The sequence below is a fragment of the Saccopteryx bilineata genome, chromosome 3 (assembly GCF_036850765.1).
Source record: "Saccopteryx bilineata isolate mSacBil1 chromosome 3, mSacBil1_pri_phased_curated, whole genome shotgun sequence".
Taxonomy (NCBI): Eukaryota; Metazoa; Chordata; class Mammalia; order Chiroptera; family Emballonuridae; genus Saccopteryx; species Saccopteryx bilineata.
In genome coordinates this window covers 84217480-84235886 of record NC_089492.1, presented here as the reverse complement: position 1 = coordinate 84235886, position 18407 = coordinate 84217480, and the positions used below count along the sequence as shown (strand labels likewise).

Sequence of the window (18407 nt, the reverse complement as noted above, 5' to 3'; positions counted from 1 at the left end):
CTGCCTTTCTCTCTCTCTTTCTCTCTCCTCTCTCTAAAACCAATAAATAATATAAAATAAAGTGCTGAAGGTGCTAGCTAGTGCGACATCACAAGAAGAAAAGGGCATAAATATTAGAAAGGAAGAAATAAGATTTATTATTTGCAGATGTCATGGTTGTGTGTAGAAAGTTCTAAGGAATCTACAAAAATACTGCTAGAACAGATTTGTGACTTTATAGCAATGTGGCAAGGTACAAAATCAGTATAAAAATTGATCATTTCTATCTGCTAGCAGTGAATAATTAGACAATTGAATTTAGGAAAAATGTCATTCACTAGAACATTTTATTATAAAACATCAAATAAGAAAGGAGGAATGATCTGAATCCAAAACAACTGACTGTGTAAGCATTGATCAAGTAAAGGAAATAGATATAATGTGTGCCTACCAGGGTGTTTCAACATAGGTAAAGGCCCTGCGGTTGGAGTGTCACAGAGAACAATGCTGGAGTGAAATTAGGCTGGACAGGCAGGCCAGCTTTCAGGACCAGAGTTTACAAACACAGTATAATAATAACGGAATGTGTGCCAATTTATGTTTACTTTTTCATAGGAAGGTAGAGTTAGGAAAGCTGCCAATGGAGAGTCTTGCTCCCCCCCCCCCCCCCGCCAACCCCTCCAAAATAATTTATTCCTTTGGGTTTGTTTAGAATTCAAAATCTTTTCTCTGAAAATCTGATATTAGGTCATACATCAGACTCCAACTTTACAACTCTAAACATTAGTGAACTAGAACAGAATGGGGAAGGGGGTAGGCTGAGGAGGAGTCCCATTTCATTAGTTAAACCTCACACATACTCAACACAACTGTTCAAGTTGTTTTAGCAATTAAAATTTATAAATAATTAAATTTGTTGAGATGGACAGCATTGTGGTTGAATTTTTAAAATTAAGTATATTTAATGCCATATAGTTTTGTTGACATTACATGGTAATTTGAAAATGCTGTAAATGAAAGCTCCCAAGCCATTTGACCCTGAATAGGAGGTTGTAGTTCCCTTCACTGCAAACAAGATAAGTCTGTTTACACCTGATCCTCTCTGATACCGATTCTCTTACTCGTGTCAAAATTGTAATTGTTAGAATGGGCTTGAGTCTGAATACTGATATGGTCTCTTTCATCTTCCGTTTTATTTCCCAAAGTGTAGTTATTTTATAGGAAGGATTCTTCTTGACTAGATTTCTGTTAAACAGAAGACTTCTGATCTGCTAATCTCTCTCTGATACAAGTGCTTTGCATAAAGTGGGTGTAGTGCTCAGAAGAAGTTATTTATAGCCTGCCAGATAGGCTTTGTATTGATTTGTTTTCAAAAACCTTCTGCAAAAAAAAAAAAAGACTCTTAAATCATTTTAGCAGCGGGCATTGCACCCTGCAGAGTGCTTCTGCATCAGAGCCCTCACGCCTAGCAGCTCACTAGGCCACTGACACCTCTTCAGGCTGACCCTTGTATACAGAAATTCTAGGTTGCGTAGATGAGCCAGGCCAACTAATTTGTTTTTCTGAAGTGCCTAACTCCCTTAAAAACAAAACCATAGTGTGTGGTAAATCATAATAATAACTGCAAATTCTTAAAGTTTTGTTACAAACCTCACCAGCATTAAGTATAATCAGATGTTTTTGGTTTATTTTTAAAGTCTTCTTTCTTTATGAAAAAATCATAATGGAAAACCTGGAAGAAAGGTAAAAAGATGGAGGAACTGTTGTATTTTCACCCCACCTAACCTGTACACGTTTTTGAGAAGCTTTTCTCCAGGTAGCCCGGTCCTAGCTGCCACAACCTCTTGTGTCAGGGTGCACCATTCCAGAAATCTCCTTATGGCTTCTTACAATTAACCATCAACAGTATCCATGGGATGTTTTGCACATATTCAATAACTCTGGATCCCCTATAAAATAACGATTGTCAAACCTGGCTACATATTATAATCTTCTGAAGCATTAAAAATATATATATTTAGATCCTAGGCTTTGCCTCAGACCTACTGGGTCAAAATCTCCAGGTTTTGGTTCTTTTGATTTTTATATAAAAAAGAAAAAATTTTCTGATCTTATTTATACCTGGCTTTGGAACCACTATCCTAAGAAAACATCAGGTTTTTGAGAGACAAGAGATAGTAATAATCCATAGCCCGCTGGTTAGTGCAAGTGGTGTTGGGATGATGGCAGGACTTCCCCTGGGATACAAAGGAAGTCTGGTTGGTATCAGGCACATCTCTTTGGTACTCATTCTTGCCAAGTTCATACAGATGGGAAGCCTCCAGTCTATTTTTGTGAGGCTGAAGAAATGCATACTGCCAGATTACAGTTTGTTCACTGTGTCGGCTTTCCTGGGTTGTATAACATTTGCCCAGTGTTAATCAAATGGGGTCTTATTTCTTCTTATCTTGTATTTTTCAGATGTATCTCCATCTCATTAAAAGCAATAGAGCTCTGTGAGAGTACATAAGTCTAGGAGAATGTTAATGTAACAGAGGAAGAGATCCTCTTCATATCTCTTTTTGTAAATATTCCCACTTTACAGACAAGAAAATAAAGGTATAGTAAAACAGAATAACTCAAGGTTCACATGGTGAATAAGTAGCAAAACCTAGGATTTCTAACTAGTTCACCTACTTCCATTTTTATCCTACTACAGTAAATTCTCCACCTGCTAGCCAGAGCAGTGTTTGTAGTAAACTTTTATTATAGAACAGTTTTAGGTTTATAGAAAAATTGTGAGGCTAGTACAAGGAATTCCCATATAACTCATACTCAGTTTTCCCTTATTAACATATTACATTAGTATAGCATGTTTGTTAAAATTCATGAGCAAATATTGATACATTATTAACAAAAGTCCATAGTTTATTCAGATTTTGTTAGTTTTTTACCTACTGCCCTTTTTCTGTTCCAGGATCTCATCTAGGATATCACATTGTATTCACTTGTCCTGTCTCCTTAGGTTCCTCTTAACTGTGATGACAATTCCTCAGACTTTCCTTATTTTTTTTATGACCTTGACAGTTTTGGAGGAGGAGGAGTCTTATACTGTAGAATGTCCCTTAATTGGTATTAGTCTGACGTTTTTCTCGTGATTAGACAGAGACTGTGGGTTTTGAGGAAGAAGAAGTAAGTGTCATTTTTCTAACATCATATCAAGGGTACATAGTACCAACATCATTTATCACTGTCAATGTTGACCTTGATCACCTGTCTGAAGAAGTGTGTGTCGTGATAACTGCCATTTGGGGAACTGCCAAACTGCTTTCCTAAGTGGCTACACTACTTTACAGTACCTCAATCAATGTATGGGGATTCCATTTTTTCCATGTCCTTGTCAATACTTGTTATTGTCCTTCTTTTTGGTCACAGTCATCTGAGTGGGTGTGAAGTGCTACCTCATTGTAGATTTAATTTACATCTTCCTAATGACTAATATGTTGAGCATACTTTCATGTGCTTATTGGCCACTTAAAGAGTATCTTTGGAAAAATCACTGTGGTTTTGATATGCAAGTCCACTGACATTTCTAACCCATATTACCCCCTTTAGGAACATGGAAACAAATCAACACAAACTAGAAAAATGGATAAATAGAATGTGAGGGCGATCTGGCTGTGACATCTGTCACCCCATTGATCGCCAGGGTTGAGAAATGGATAAATAGGTGATATTTCCCCCTTATTGAGTAAGCGCAATGTAAGCTACGTGAGGGTGAGGGGCTGTATCTTAACCATTAATGCCTCCCTAATCTCTGGAACAGTATCTAGCACATTGTAAGCACTTGGGAAGTATTTGTTGAATAAATGAACTATTTAATTTTTTTTATTTATTCATTTTTAGAGAGGAGAGAGACAGAGAGGGAGAGAGAGAGACAGAGAGGGAGAGAGAGAAGAGAGAGACAGAGAGAGAGAAGGGGGGAGGAGCTGGAAGCATCAACTCCCAGGCAAGCCCAGGGTTTTGAACCGGCGACCTCGGCATTTCCAGGTCGACTATTTAATTTTTGAAGCAAATCTTCTTTAGGTCTCTTCTTGCCAAAGTATTCTTATGTCTTTATGACCTAATCATTCCCTTTCTGTTTCTCTTCAATGTCCTGGAGGCAGTATAGAAAAAAAAAAGATACCTGGCTTTTTTTTTTTTTAAGGAGCACCATGGTGTTTAAGATAGTAAATAAATAAAATTTTAAGTTTCTCCGTTATTTAATGTGCACTTGACTGTGTTTAAAATCAGTCATCAGTGGGCACCTACACTGAGGCCCTCCCTGCTTGTCCCCACAAACAGTGCCCCAGGCAGGCCTCCTGCCTGAGATTTGAATCTTCCTCCACCCCCCACCCCCATGTCTTAGTGTTTGAGTAAGGATGCCACATGGTGTCAAAGCTTCCTGCCTGGGTTGGAGTGGCTGCTGCTGATAGCTCTTGATTGCTGTGTTAACCTCCTCTTTGAAAATGCCTTAGCAGTGTGGTCACTCAGAACTGAAAAGGTTCTCTAGAAATTTCCAGTGGCATGCTATGGAGTCTTTGTTAGTTTTCTATCATATGAAGCAAATTCCTTTCAGAGATCATTTCCTCATCCATAATCTTTCCTGGTCCCACTCTAATAAAGAGCCATTAGTTTTAACTCCAGTTTTCAGAAATTGTAAATATTTTATTTGTAGCAGATTCAGTCTCAGGCAAGCCATTTTTCCAAGGTTCAACTCAAGATCTCACAAGACTTTTTTTTCTCTTTCTCTTTTCTTCTTTTCCAAGTGAGAGGAGGGAAGATAGAGAGACAGACTACCTCATGCACCCCAACCAGAATCCACCAGTAACCCCTGTCTGGGGCCAATGCTCTGCCCATCTGAGGCCATGCTTGCAACTGAGCTGTTTTTAGCACCTGAGGCCAAGGCTCCACAAAGCCATCCTCAGCTCCTGGAACTGATGTGCTCAAACTAGTCGAGCCATTGCTGTGTGAGGAGAAGAGGGGGGGGGGGAGGGGGAGGGATGGAGAAACAGATGGACGCTTTTCCTGTGAGCCCTGACCGGGAATCAAACCTAGGCCATCCATACACTGGGCCAACACTCTACCACTGAGCCAACCAGCCAGGGCCATAAGACTTTTTTTTTTTTTTTTTTAACAGAGACAGAGAGTCAGAGAGAGAGATAGACAGGGACAGACAGACAGGAATGGAGAGATGAAAGCATCAATCATTAGTTTTTCGTTGCGTGTTGTAATACCTTAGCTGTTCATTGATTGCTTTCTCATATATGCCTTGGCCGTGGGCCTTCAGCAGACCATGTAACCCCTTGCTCGAGCCAGCGACCTTGGGCTCAAACCGGTGAGCTTTTGCTCCAACCAGATGAGCCTGCACTGAAGTTGGAGACCTCGGGGTCTCGAACCTGGGTCTTCTGCATCCCAGTCCGACGCTCTATCCACTGCACCACCGCCTGGTCAGGCATAAGTGTGCAAATATTATGTATATGTTTGCTCGCTTACAGTTAGCGTTGGTTGTGGGGGACAGCCTGTAAGCAGGCCAGGGTCCTTATAGCCTAAGGCTTAGTTTTTTTGTTTGTTTGGGGGTTTTTTTTTGTTTTTTGTTTCCTTTGTATTTTTCTGAAGTTGGAAACGGGGAGGCAGTCAGACCCCTGCATGCGCCTGACCGGGGTCCACCCAGCATGCCCACGAGGGGGCGATACTCTGCCCATCTGGGGCATTGCTCTGTTGCAACCAGAGCCATTCTAGCACCTGAGGCAGAGGCCAGAGCCTTCCTCAATGCCCGGGCCAACTTTGCTCCAATGGAGCCTTAGCTGCGGGAGGGGAAGAGAGAGACAGATAGGAAGGAGAGGGGGAGGGGTGGAGAAGCAGATTGGTTATTCTCCTGTGTGCCCTGGCCGGGAATCGAACCTGGGACTCCTGCACGCCAGGCTGACGCTCTACCACTGAGCCAACCGGCCAGGGCAGGGCCATAAGACTCTTAATAAAATATAGAGAATGTGCTGAATTGGCTGCTGGTCCACTGTTCTCTGGAGGGAGAAAAATCACTTTTTTTTTAAAGAAAGAAAAATTGGCCTGACCCATGGTGGTGCAGTGCATAAAGCATTGACCTGAAATGCTGAGGTCACCGGTTCAAAATCCTAGGCTTACCTGGTCAAGGCACATATGGGAGTTGATGCTTCCTGCTCCTCTCTCTTCTCTTTCTCTCTCTCCCCTGCCCTCTCTCTCTCTAAAAATGAATAAATAAAATCTTTTTTAAAAAAAATAAATATCTTAAAAGAAAGAAAAATTGGCCCAGGCTGGGTGACACAGTAGATAACCCTGGGGTGCCAGCTTTGTGGGTTCTATCCCCAGTCAGGGGACATACAAAAAGCAATCAATGAGTGCACAACTAAAAAATGGAACCACTAAATGCAACAAGCTGATGCTTCTCTCTCTCTCTCTCTCTCTCTCAAATCAATGGTAAAATTTTAAAAAGAAAGAAAGATATTTGGTAATTTGGTAAAAACCTCCTTCCAGATATGCTGTGCTTCTTTGCCCACTTATTTAGGAAATGCCACATGAAAAGAATTACCTATTGTATCTTTAAGCTTTAGATAGGTTTCTACTTCATTGTAGGTCATGCTTTGGGCAGAACTAAGAATGTGCAGAGTGAAGTGTAGCCTCCTCATTCCTTCATTGAGAGCTTTCATTTTGTTTACTCAATAAGGGGGAAATATCACCTATTTATCGATTTCTCAACCCTGGCGATCAATGGGGTGACAAATGTCGCAGCCAGATCGCCCTCACATCCTATTTATCCATTTTTCTAGTTTGTGTTGATTTGTTTCCATGTTCCTAAAGGGGGTAATATGGGTTAGAAATATCAGTGGACTTGCATATCAAAACCACAGTGATTTCTCCAAAGATAATCTTTTTTTTTTTTTTTCAGAGACAGAGAGTGAGTCAGAGAGAGGGATAGACAGGGACAGACAGACAGGAATGGAGAGAGATAAGAAGCATCAATCATTAGTTTTTCATTGCGTGTTGCAACACCTTAGTTGTTCATTGATTGCTTTCTCATATGTGCCTTGACCGTGGGCCTTCAGCCGACTGGTAACCCCTTGCTGGAGCCAGCGACCTTGGGTTCAAGCTGGTGGGCTTTTGCTCAAACCAGATGAGCCCGCGCTCAAGCTGGCGACCTCGGGGTCTCGAACCTGGGTCCTCTGCATCCCAGTCCGACGCTCTATCCACTGTGCCACCGCCTGGTCAGGCTCTCCAAAGATAATCTTTAAGTGGCCAATAAGCGCATGAAAATATGCTCAACATATTAGCCATTAGGAAGATATAAATTGAATCCACAATGAGATAGCACTTCACACCCACTCAGATGACTGTGATCAAAAAGAAGGACAATAACAAGTATTGACATGGAAAAAATGGAATCTCATACATTGATAGAGGTACTGTAAAGTAGTGTAGCCACTTAGGAAAGCAGTTTGGCAGTTCCCTAAATGGCAGTTACCATATGACCCAGCAATTCCATTCCTATGCATATACCTAAGAGAAATGCAAATGTATCTTTAAGCCCTGGCCAGTTGGTTCAGTACCAGAGTGTCAGCTTGGCATGTGGAAGTCCCAGGTTCAATTCCCAGACAGGACACATAGAAGATGCAGCCATCTGCTTCTTCATCCTCCCCACCTTCTCTCTTTCTCTCTCTCTCTCTCTCTTTCCCTCCTGCAGCCATGGTTCAAGCAAGTTGGCCCAGGAGACTAAGGATGGCACCATGGCCTTGCCTCAGGCACTAAAATAGCTCGGGTGCTAAGCAACAGAGCAGCAGCCCCAGATGGGCAGGGCATTACCCTATAGGGTGCTTGCTGGGTAGATCCCAGTCAGGGTGCATGTGGTATTCTCTGTCTGCCTCTCTACTTCTCACTTAATAAAATATACTTGTCCACAAATGTTCATAGCGGCATTATTCAATATAGTCAAAAAAAAAATGGGAACAACCCAAATATCCATCAACTGCTAAATAAACAAAATGTGGCCTGACCAGGCAGCAGCACAGTGGATGAAGCATTGGACTAGGACGAGACCCTGCTTGAGCCCAAGGTTGCTGGCTTGACCAAGTGGTCACTCAGTCTGCTGTAGCCCCTCGGTCAAGGCACGTATGAGAAAGCAGTCAATGAGCAACTGAAGTGCCGGAACAAAGAATTGATACTTATCTCTCTCCCCTCCTGTTTGTCTGTCTCTATCTGTCCCTCTCTCTGACTCTGTTTCTGTTACACACACACACACACACACACACACACACACACACACACACACACAATGTGGTATAGCCATATAATGGAATTTTATTCAGCTATAAAAAAAGATTAAATACTGACACATGCTACAATATGGATGAACCTTGAAAGCATTTTGCCAAGTCTAAGAAACCAGACATAAAAGATCATATATAGTTATAATTCCATTTGTATGAAATATTCAGAATAGGCAAGTCCACAGAGACAAACTAGATTATTAGTTGTCAGGGTGGGGGAGAGGGAGATAGGGAGTGACTGCTGATGAGTATGGGGTTTCTTTTTGGGTGATGAAATATTCTGGAATTAGATAGTGATCATGATTTCACAACCTCATGCATATACCTGAAGCCAGTGACATGTAAATTGTATCTCATTTTTTTAAACCCACAGTTAGATACTTCACACTCACTAGGATGATTAAAACCAAAAGGACAATGACAAGATTTGATTCTCCACATCCTGTTAACATGTATCGTCTGTTTTTGTTGGTGGGATTGTAAAATGGTGTAGCCACTTGGAAAACATTTTGACAGTTTGTCCAAACATTAAAATAGAGTTACCATATAACTCAGATATTCCACTTTTAGGTGCTTACAAGAAAAATGAAAACCTACATCAACACACAGCCCCTTCGTTTAATAGCCAAAGCTGAAATAGTGGAATATTACTCAGCAGTAAAAAGGAGGGAACTCCTCATTCATGGAGCAACGTGGATAGACCTCAGAAATATCATGCTAAGTGGCAGCTAGGAGCCAGCATTTACATGTTTTATGATTTCAGAGAAAAGACACAGTTGACAGCACACCAGCGGTTGCCTGAAGCTGGGAATGGGAGTGAATGGCAGTTGACCACAAACTGGCATGAGGGAAATTTTTTTTGTGGTGATGGTAAAATTGGACTATGGTGATTGGTTTCAGAACAGTTTAAATTTACTAAGACTCATTGAACAGTACACTTAAAATGGATGGATTCTGTTGTAAGTAATTTTTACCTCAAAAATCTGTTTTTAAAAAATCAATGGATATTTTTGAATCAGAAAAACAAACAAGTAAACTGTTCTTTCTCCTCACTGTAGACTCGTCCTCCCACTGACTTGAGCTTTAACTTTGATGCCAACAAACAACAAAGACAGCTTATTGCAGAACTGGAAAACAAAAACAGGTAAGAATGCAGAAGTTGAACCAGTTTCTGAAATCTAAGATTGTCGTGTGAGTATCTATCTGATTCTCATTTTCCTTGCAAACTAGATGGCTTTTCCCTTTTTTTTCTAATTTTTTTTTTCTTAAGTGAGAAGTGGGGAGGCAGAGTGACAGACTCTTGCATGCACTCTGACCAGGATCTACCCAGCAAACCCCCTACTGAGTAGTGCTCTGCCCATCTGGGGCCATTGCTCCATTGCTCAGCAACCAAGCTATTTTAGCACCTGAGGCAAGGCCATGGAGCCATCCTCAGTGCCTGGGGCCAACTTGCTCCAACTGAGCCATGGCTGCAGGAGAGGAAGAGAGAGATAAGAGAGAGGGAGTGGTGAAGAAGCAGATCAGTTATAGTCAACCTGGTCCCTACCGCCCACTAGTGGGTGTTCCAGCTTTCATGGTGGGTGGTAGCGGAGCAACCAAAGTATAAATAAAAAGATAGATTTAACTATAGTAAGTTGTTCTATAAAGATTTATTCTGCCAAACTTAGCGAAAATCCAACATAAAGTACTTGGTAATTATTATTATATGCTTTAACTTGCTGTAACTCTGATTTATAAATTTTATAAAGTAAAGTTACTTTCCTACTTTATAAATCACCATTACTGTGGAACCGGTGGGTGGTTAGAAAATTGTACTACTAACAGAGATACAAAAGTGGGTGGTAGGTATAAAAAGGTTGACTACCCCTGAAGCAGATGGTCGCTTCTGTGTGTTCTGACCGGGAATTGAACCCAAGATGTCCATACACCAGGCTCTCTGAGCTCTACCCCTGAGCCAACTGGCCAGGGCCTAGATGGCTTTTTACGACAAAGGAAGATCCCACCATGGTGAACATAGGCCAGACCAAGTCCAGCAGATTCCCTGGACACTAATTGAACACCTGCACGGTGTTCATTATGCTAGTCCCAAACTCTGCTCACCAGCCCACAGGTAGATTCTGTTCCCCCAGGGCCTTCTCTCCCCCACAGGTGTGTTCCCTTGTTCCCCTCATGATTTCGTCCTCCACTCTACTCCCAGAGCTTTTTTTTTTTTTTGTATTTTTCTGAAGCTGGAAACAGCGAGAGATAGTCAGACTCCCGCATGCGCCCGACCAGGATCCACCCGGCACGCCCACCAGGGGCGATGCTCTGCCCACCAGGGGGCGATGCTCTGCCCCTCCGGGGCATCGCTCTGCCGCGACCAGAGCCACTCTAGTGCCTGGGGCAGAGGCCAAGGAGCCATCCCCAGCGCCCGGGCCATCTTTGCTCCAATGGAGCCTTGGCTGCGGGAGGAGAAGAGAGAGACGGGGGAGGAGGGTGGAGAAGCAAATGGGCGCTTCTCCTATGTGCCCTGGCCGGGAATCGAACCCGGGTCCCCCCGCACGCCAGGCCGACGCTCTACCGCTGAGCCAACCGGCCAGGGCACTCCCAGAGCTTTTTGCTCTATCTAGTGTCTTGTCTTGATTCATTACGCCGCATGTGACTGTCTGGTCTCGTACTAAAAAAGTCATTTAAAGGCTTGGAGACCAGACAACACACCATTATACACTGAAAGGTAGAAACCAGGCTGAGGAGATTGGATATGATATAATAGGCTTAGGTAGAAGCAGCTGTCCATCACTTGGGGGGTAAGGGGAAAAAGGGAGGCAGAGGAAGACTTGGGAGAACTTAGCACAGGACCTGCCTTAGGAGGTCACAAGGCGTTTTCTTGTCCTTTCCCTAGAGAGGAGCAGAGTGTTCTGGTTGTCATTTTCCGTCTGTGAAGATATTTTTTCAAGTTCTCAAGAAGAGTATTTTTATGGCTTTTTCTACCCCCAAGGATTGTTTCACTGAATAAGTGTCAAGTGCCACAGTATTAAGGTGCCCGTTTTGCATCTTGGTCATTTGGGAGCAGTCAGGATGAGATTGGTAGAGGCCGTGCTACGGGAGTGATAGCTCTTAACAGGAGAAGAGAAAGGACTGTGCATGACCGTCTTCCTCCCTCCCGTCTTCTGTAGGGAGATCCTGCAGGAAATCCAGCGCCTCCGTCTGGAGCATGAGCAGGCATCCCAGCCCACCCCCGAGAAGGCCCAGCAGAACCCTACGCTGCTGGCAGAGCTGCGGCTGCTGAGGTGAGAGGGGGTCCTGCATCCAGTTACAATCTGCTATGGCAGGAACGTACAGCTCGGGAAACCGAATCAGTGGGATGGAGTGCTTTTATCTGCATCACTAGTCACATGAGAACAAACACGGAAGCAGTCCACTCGTTCTGTTACTCCCTCCGATGCTTGGATTCCTTATTGATCACTCTGGGACTTCTGCCTTCACTGCAGAATGCGGCAGACATGTGCAGCTTCGGGACCCGCAGAACTCGGTACCTTGTGATGCTTCAGGAAGACCATGGTGCTGCACGCAGTCTTCCTGTCTCACTCAGTGGTCTGACTTTGGAGAGCAGTGCTCTCCCTGACCTGTAGGTCTGTTCTTTTTGCACTTTATAGACAAAGAAGGACTGTGTTTGGGGGAAGGGTCCTTCCCACACACATCTTCTGAGATGTGAGAAACCAAGTGGGAACTCCCGCACCGTAGCTGTGGAACCTTCCACTTCAACATAAATATAAACTACCTCAAGGATCAAGAGGCTAAGGATGCAGGGTCAGAAGGAGCGTGGAGAGCAACTTTGGCTCCTAGTCTGATGCTGGCTTGGAGGGAATGAGGTAGGCTTACAGAGAGTATAACCTGACAGTGATCTGATCAAAGCGGTTGGGCTCTTATTTGCTATCAGTCCTAGGAAGATGTGTATCCTCTTCCGTGAGTGCAGACAGAATGGAAACTAGTCACTCAATTCTCACCAGACCTCTAGATTTCTGAATGATGGGTTTCTTTTCTGTGTAAGCTAGAATGTTGACATTGCACAGGTGACTTTTAATGTGCTGTCATCTGGGATTCAGCAACGCTGGGTGTCCTTTTAGAGTTCTTCTGGCTTTGGTCATGTAGCTTCTCAACTGTTTCTTTTCCTAGAAAAAAGAGATTATTGTTTTTCTATAGCTGTCCTCTGTTTAGACTTATATAATTCGTAAATAAGTTATAAAGAATTTAAAGTGTGCAGATGAAAATCATCAGAGGTATAGAAATTCCCATTCTCCTAAAAACTCATTTTAGTTTCTAAATTAAGTTGGGCTGAGACTTGGTTTGCTCTGCAGTCCGCAGCCATGCATTGGGGAGTGTGCTGGATCACCTGGTTATGCACGTGAACAGAACACATCGGCTCTCTGCCTTACACTATATTAAAAAAACAACAACAACAAAAGCTCCCAACAGATGGATTAAGCATGGAGACCAAAACTTTAAAAGTTCTAGAAGAAAATGTAGGAGAATTTTTTTAGGATTTGGGAATAGAAAATAATTTCTCAGAATTACTAAGTATGAAAGAAGTTGGCAAATTTGTTCATATTAAGAACTTTTTTATTAAAAGACACATAAAAAATGTATCTGTAGGTATCTGACACCCTTCTGGTTTTGATCAGTGTATGTGGAGTGCCAGAAAGTGCTGTGCCCAGCTGGTAGAGGGCACCAAGGTGAAGCGTTTCATTGTTAGGGTTAGTGGTGATGACTCTTGACCCGTACAGTTGTCTTTTCCCCTTTATTATTATTTTTAATGGTATATTTGTTACAATGATATATGTGACAAATGTGTAAAATATGAAGCATAATGATAAAATGAACTCACAGCCTACTTGAGACTTCATATATTATAAAACCATGTCACCATGTGCCCCTCCTTCCACATCCTCACTTCCGCCTCCCCACCCCGCAGAGCTAACCTTTCTCCAGAATTTCACTTATTCTCCCCTTGCTCTTTAAATAGTATTACCAGATATATGTATATTCCCATGTAATGAAATATTTCATCTTGCTTTTTGTTTTCTGGACGCTATAGGAATGTTACTACATGCGGTCTTCCGGGACATTACCCCTCCATTTTACTCTGTAGGATCCTTCCGTGTTGTTGCATAGAGCAGTAGTTCATTCATTTTCACCGGGGGTTGGAATTATTTGGCCGTGCACAGCACCGGGGAGAGTACCACATCCGGTCTGGGTAGTTCAGGAAAGGATGAGTCAGCTCCTCCCGATTGTGTTTGTACCTGTGCTGGGAATCTAGGGAGGATGATGATTAGAAGACAACAATTCCATCCTAAAAACCTATAATCTAGTTTTGGAAACAAAAAATAAAATAAGTTGCTAGTCATTTAAATAATATTATATACAATGTTAATAAATAGTATGTATAGTATGTTCTAAGACAGGGTCCCCAAACTTTTTACACAGGGGGCCAGTTCACTGTCCCTCAGACCATTGGAGGGCCGGACTATAAAAAAAACTATGAACAAATCCCTATGCACACTGCACATATCTTATTTTAAAGTAAAAAAACAAAACGGGAACAAATACAATATTTAAAATAAAGAACAAGTAAATTTAAATCAACAAACTGACCAGTATTTCAATGGGAACTATGGGGCTGCTTTTGGCTAATGAGATGGTCAATGTGCTCCTCTCACTGACCACCAATGAAAGAGGTGCCCCTTCCAGAAGTGCGGCAGGGGCCGGATAAATGGCCTCGGGGGGCCACATGTGACCTATAGGCCATAGTTTGGGGACCCCTGTTCTAAGAAATCTGAGTGGGGGTATCTGATAGTGTATTAGAAGAAATCTAAATCTTCACAGGCTAGAAGCAGTTGGACCCATGAAAGTGGGGGAGGTGGAGCTAACATGCGAGGTGTAGGTATAATTTGCATGTAGTGTGAGGTGATATGGTTCAGATTAGAAGTGGTGTTGGGGTTCAGCATGATCCCTCAAATGAGTATAACACGTTTCAGAGAGGAGAAGAGAATTTATTTTCAATCACCCATTGAATTAATCTTTAAAGTGCCAGTGATAGGAGATAAAATTAGTTAGATAATTGAGACCAGATTCTCAAGAGCCTTAAGCAATAGGTCGTTGGAAATCCTCGAAGGGTTTCAAATAATGATTTCATTAAGTTAACTAGCTGTTAACTGAGTACACACTGGATGCATGATATTCTGTTAATCATTTGATACATGCAAAGATGAGTAAGACTCATCCTGTGACCTCAAGGATTTTGCAGTGGTAGGAATGACAGCAATGCAAGGTAAAATAAAGTGCCACCGAGAAGCACCGGTTATTGTGGTGATTAATTCAGCAGCACCTGTTACCTGCTGAAGTAATCAGGAGCAGCTTCCTGGGAAAGGTGACATTTGGGATGGACTTGGAGTGAATAATATTTGAAAGGCAGGGGATAGCTATGAGTTGTAAACTAATGGGATCTGTTTAGGGAAAAGTGAACCATCTGGAGGCCCAGACATAGGAGGGAACAGGAGGTGAGGTGCTAAGGATGGGATTGTGGGTGGCTCTGGAGCTGTGTTCTCCAATAGAAATCCAATGTGAGCCACATGTGTGATTAAAACTTTTCTAGCAACCATAGTGACAAACTAAAAGGAAGTAAGTGTCATTAATTTTAATACTATCCTTTACTTGGTCTGGTATATCCAAAATATTATCATTTCCACATTAAAAATTATTAATGAAATATTTTATTTTATTTTGTCCACACTAGGTTTTTGAAATCCAGTGTGTATGTTACATTTTCAGTGCAGCTCAGTTCAGACCAGCCATGTTTCAAGTGCTGAGCAGCCGTATGTGGCTCGTGGCCACCATACTAGGCAGCAGAGGTCTAGATTGTGCAGGGCAGGAGTCATTGATGCTAGAAATTCTGTTGACTTATTATAGAGGATAATGAAATGAATACAGTTTTCCTTTGAACAGCACTACAAGCTTGACATAGCACTTTCATAGTCGTAGTATTTGTTCCTTTTTTTTTGTATTTTTCTTAAGTTGGAAATGGGGAGGCAGTCAGACAGACTCCCGCATGCGCCCGACCGGGATCCACCTGGCATGCCCACTAGGGGGTGATGCTCTGCCCATCTGGGGCGTCGCTCTGCTGCAATCAGAGCCATTCTAGCGCCAGAGGCAGAGGCCACAGAGCCATCCTCAGCGCCCAAGCAAACTTTGCTCCAATGGAGCCTTGGCTGCGGGAGGGAAGAGAGAAACAGAGAGGAAGGAGAGAGGGAGGGGTGGAGAAGCAGATGGGCGCTTCTCCTGTGTGCCCTGGCCGGGAATCGAACCTGGGACTCCCGCACACCAGGCCGACGCTCTACCACTGAGCCAACTGGCCAGGGCCGTATTTGTTCCTTAAACATTGTTGATGCTATTTATTACTAGTCCCATTTTACAGAATAGAAAATTGAAGTGCAGACAGGTCAAGTGACTTTTCCAATGTTGTATATTTAGTAAATGATGGGCTTCAAGTGTTCCACTGCTTTTTCCTCATCATAATAGATGAAAATCAGAAATAATCCAGCTAAGAGGCCATTGGGTGTATGAGGTAAAGGAGCACTTGGAGAAAGTGAGAGAAGTGAGATTAGAAAGATACATACATAAATTTCAAGGAAAAAGTTATCTCAGTTGGATGACTTAATTGAAAATAGGATATAAACAGGAAAGTATCAAAGAGGACGGAGTTTCTCAGCCATGACAACTGGAGGAGAAAATGGCAGACAGGGAAGCTGAGAAAGAGAACCATTGGGGGAGCAGAGTCTTGAGTTTGATTTTGGACATACTCAGCTAGAGGTGACATGCAGTCTGTTCCAGGAAAGAGGGTTCTCTTAGACACAGGGTCATCGGGACTCTGTCACACTGCTGGGCCCGAGGTCTGGTGCTCGTAGCACTGACTTCTGAACCCGGTTCTCTCTGAGCAGTTTCCGTTCGTTTTCTTCGCTCTTGATTTAAATTGGGGCTGGTTCTGTGTGTTTTTCTAAATGAGGTAATTTGATTTCCTGACGGAGAGAATTTTCTCAATCACTTTAATAATAATATTACTAATACTTTTTCTCTATTTGGCCAAATATACTCCCCAGAGCATTTTTACATGCTATCCTCCCACTAGGAGGGTGGGCAAGATAGATACATGACCCCTTTATCCATAAAGTGTCAGAGGTTAAACGACTTGCTCAGCATCTCATACACTGGTACGTAGCAGAATCGGGTCCAAACCTGGTGTCACCTGGCTTAGACCTTTTATCTTCAAAGTTTCATTTCTGATGGGCTTTTCCTGCTGGACAGGCAAAGGAAGGACGAACTGGAGCAGAGGATGTCGGCACTGCAGGAGAGCCGGCGCGAGCTGATGGTTCAGCTGGAAGGCCTCATGAAGCTGCTGAAGGTAAGAGCCGGTGGCCTGCTCGTGGCCCTTCCCGCCGCTCCGCTGTCTGTCCACCCTCCACCTCCAGGGCAGCTCAGCCTCCCCTGGGGTGTCCGAGCGGGAGGCAAGAGGCTGAACATTGCTGCCTGGACCCAGTTTCCAGGTAAACCTCCGTAATGGTGATCTGATTCAGTGTAACAGTCATCTACATTAGTATAAAGCCTGATTAAAAAAGACAAAATTAATAACAGGATCCAGAGTAATGTCCTTGAATAGTTGCTTTTATGAATGTTTATAAATAGAATATTAACTATGTGTAAATGAGTATTTCCCAACTATTTAAAGTTTCTTTTAAGACAAGTATTCACATATTCCACCTGTAAATATTTTGTCATTTTTAAATGAATATTACCGAAGCATACCAGCCTTAACACTCCAACTTGCATCAGTGACTTCACTGTATAAGGAAGAGCAAAATAGCACGTTAGCTCTAGGTTTGCTAGATTGGGGCTTTAATAACTGGAATAAGTCAGGTCTCACTGTCTATTTTTATTGAAAAATATAATACAAGCCTTACGCCCCAGAGCAGAGAAAGGCACGCTTGGTGTTTAAATGTCCTTACCTGGAGATTTTATTGGTGCTGAACAGAAATATTGACCCAGCTGTGTAGCAGCAGTGCCGGAGCACATCTGTTCATGCCATGCATTCCTGAGGTCTGTGCCCTGCAGCCACTGCATTTTGTGATATGACAGAGCTGGCAGTCAGAAGGGAGATAGCACAATTTGGAGCACCTCAGAAGCCAGTGGGGTGGGGGTTAATCCTGTGATAAAGGGGAGTCTCTGAGGTTTTGAAAAAAATAGGAAAATATGCAGAATGGGTAAAAAAGGGGAAAAACAAGGGTAGAAGGAGACTAATGAAATCATCTGGGCCTGAAGTGACAAGGGTCCAGACTAGGGGTGGTAGCCCAAGACGATATCAACTGGGAAAATATCAACTCTTCTTCAACTTATAGTTCAACTCTGATGCTTGTATTCAAGGGCTAAGCAGAATGTGCTGGTGCCTGGAACTCAAATCCCAAACCCTGAGTTTTCTTGTGTTTCTAGCTGTGGTCTTACAGTTATAATTTCAGTAAAATAGGCAGGACCCTGCTGTCCCATTGTGTAAGACCCCCTGCCACGTTCTCAAACACCTAATCATTTACCCACCTGACAGGCTGAGGCCATTCAGATGGGGAGGAAGAATTTACAGACATGCCCAGGAACGTTGTTGTTTTATTCACTGGTTAGAATTCACAGTTAAAATTTTACTCCTGTAGTGTCCAGCTTCCTGAAAGGATTACAATCTTGATTTGTGTATGACATACACTTCTAAAAGGGCCTACATAGGCATCACTGACTTCTATTAAAATTTCAAAGATGTTTTCTTACTATTAAAAAAATACACCTTCACCAGCACATAATAAAAGTATCCTTTAGAATCCTAATTTTAATTTCAAAAGAGTGTCCTGCTTTCATTGATGTTCAGTCTGCTAGTATTTAATTCTCTCATAAAACAGCTGTAAGCAGTTAGTCAAATACACAATTGATCCACATGGTCTGGGATACTCAGAAATTAAAATGCACCACACAAGTTCCCATTTCACAGGGAGTTCTTTTATTTCACTCCTTCAGTGAAATATTATGTACTTTGTCTGTTTT

General features: G+C 42.6%; 1 protein-coding gene across 13 annotated transcripts in view; it reads left to right on the top strand.

The window, feature by feature from the left end:
• The window catches only part of DTNB (dystrobrevin beta), a 194158-nt gene that overhangs the window by 142355 nt on the left and 33396 nt on the right, over positions 1-18407 (top strand). For all 13 annotated transcript variants that reach the window (XM_066266618.1, XM_066266615.1, XM_066266610.1 and 10 more), the window contains 3 exons: positions 9356-9441; positions 11453-11566; positions 16635-16731. In XM_066266618.1, the coding sequence (XP_066122715.1) occupies positions 9356-9441; positions 11453-11566; positions 16635-16731 (297 nt within the window). The remainder of the gene's footprint in view (positions 1-9355; positions 9442-11452; positions 11567-16634; positions 16732-18407) is intronic.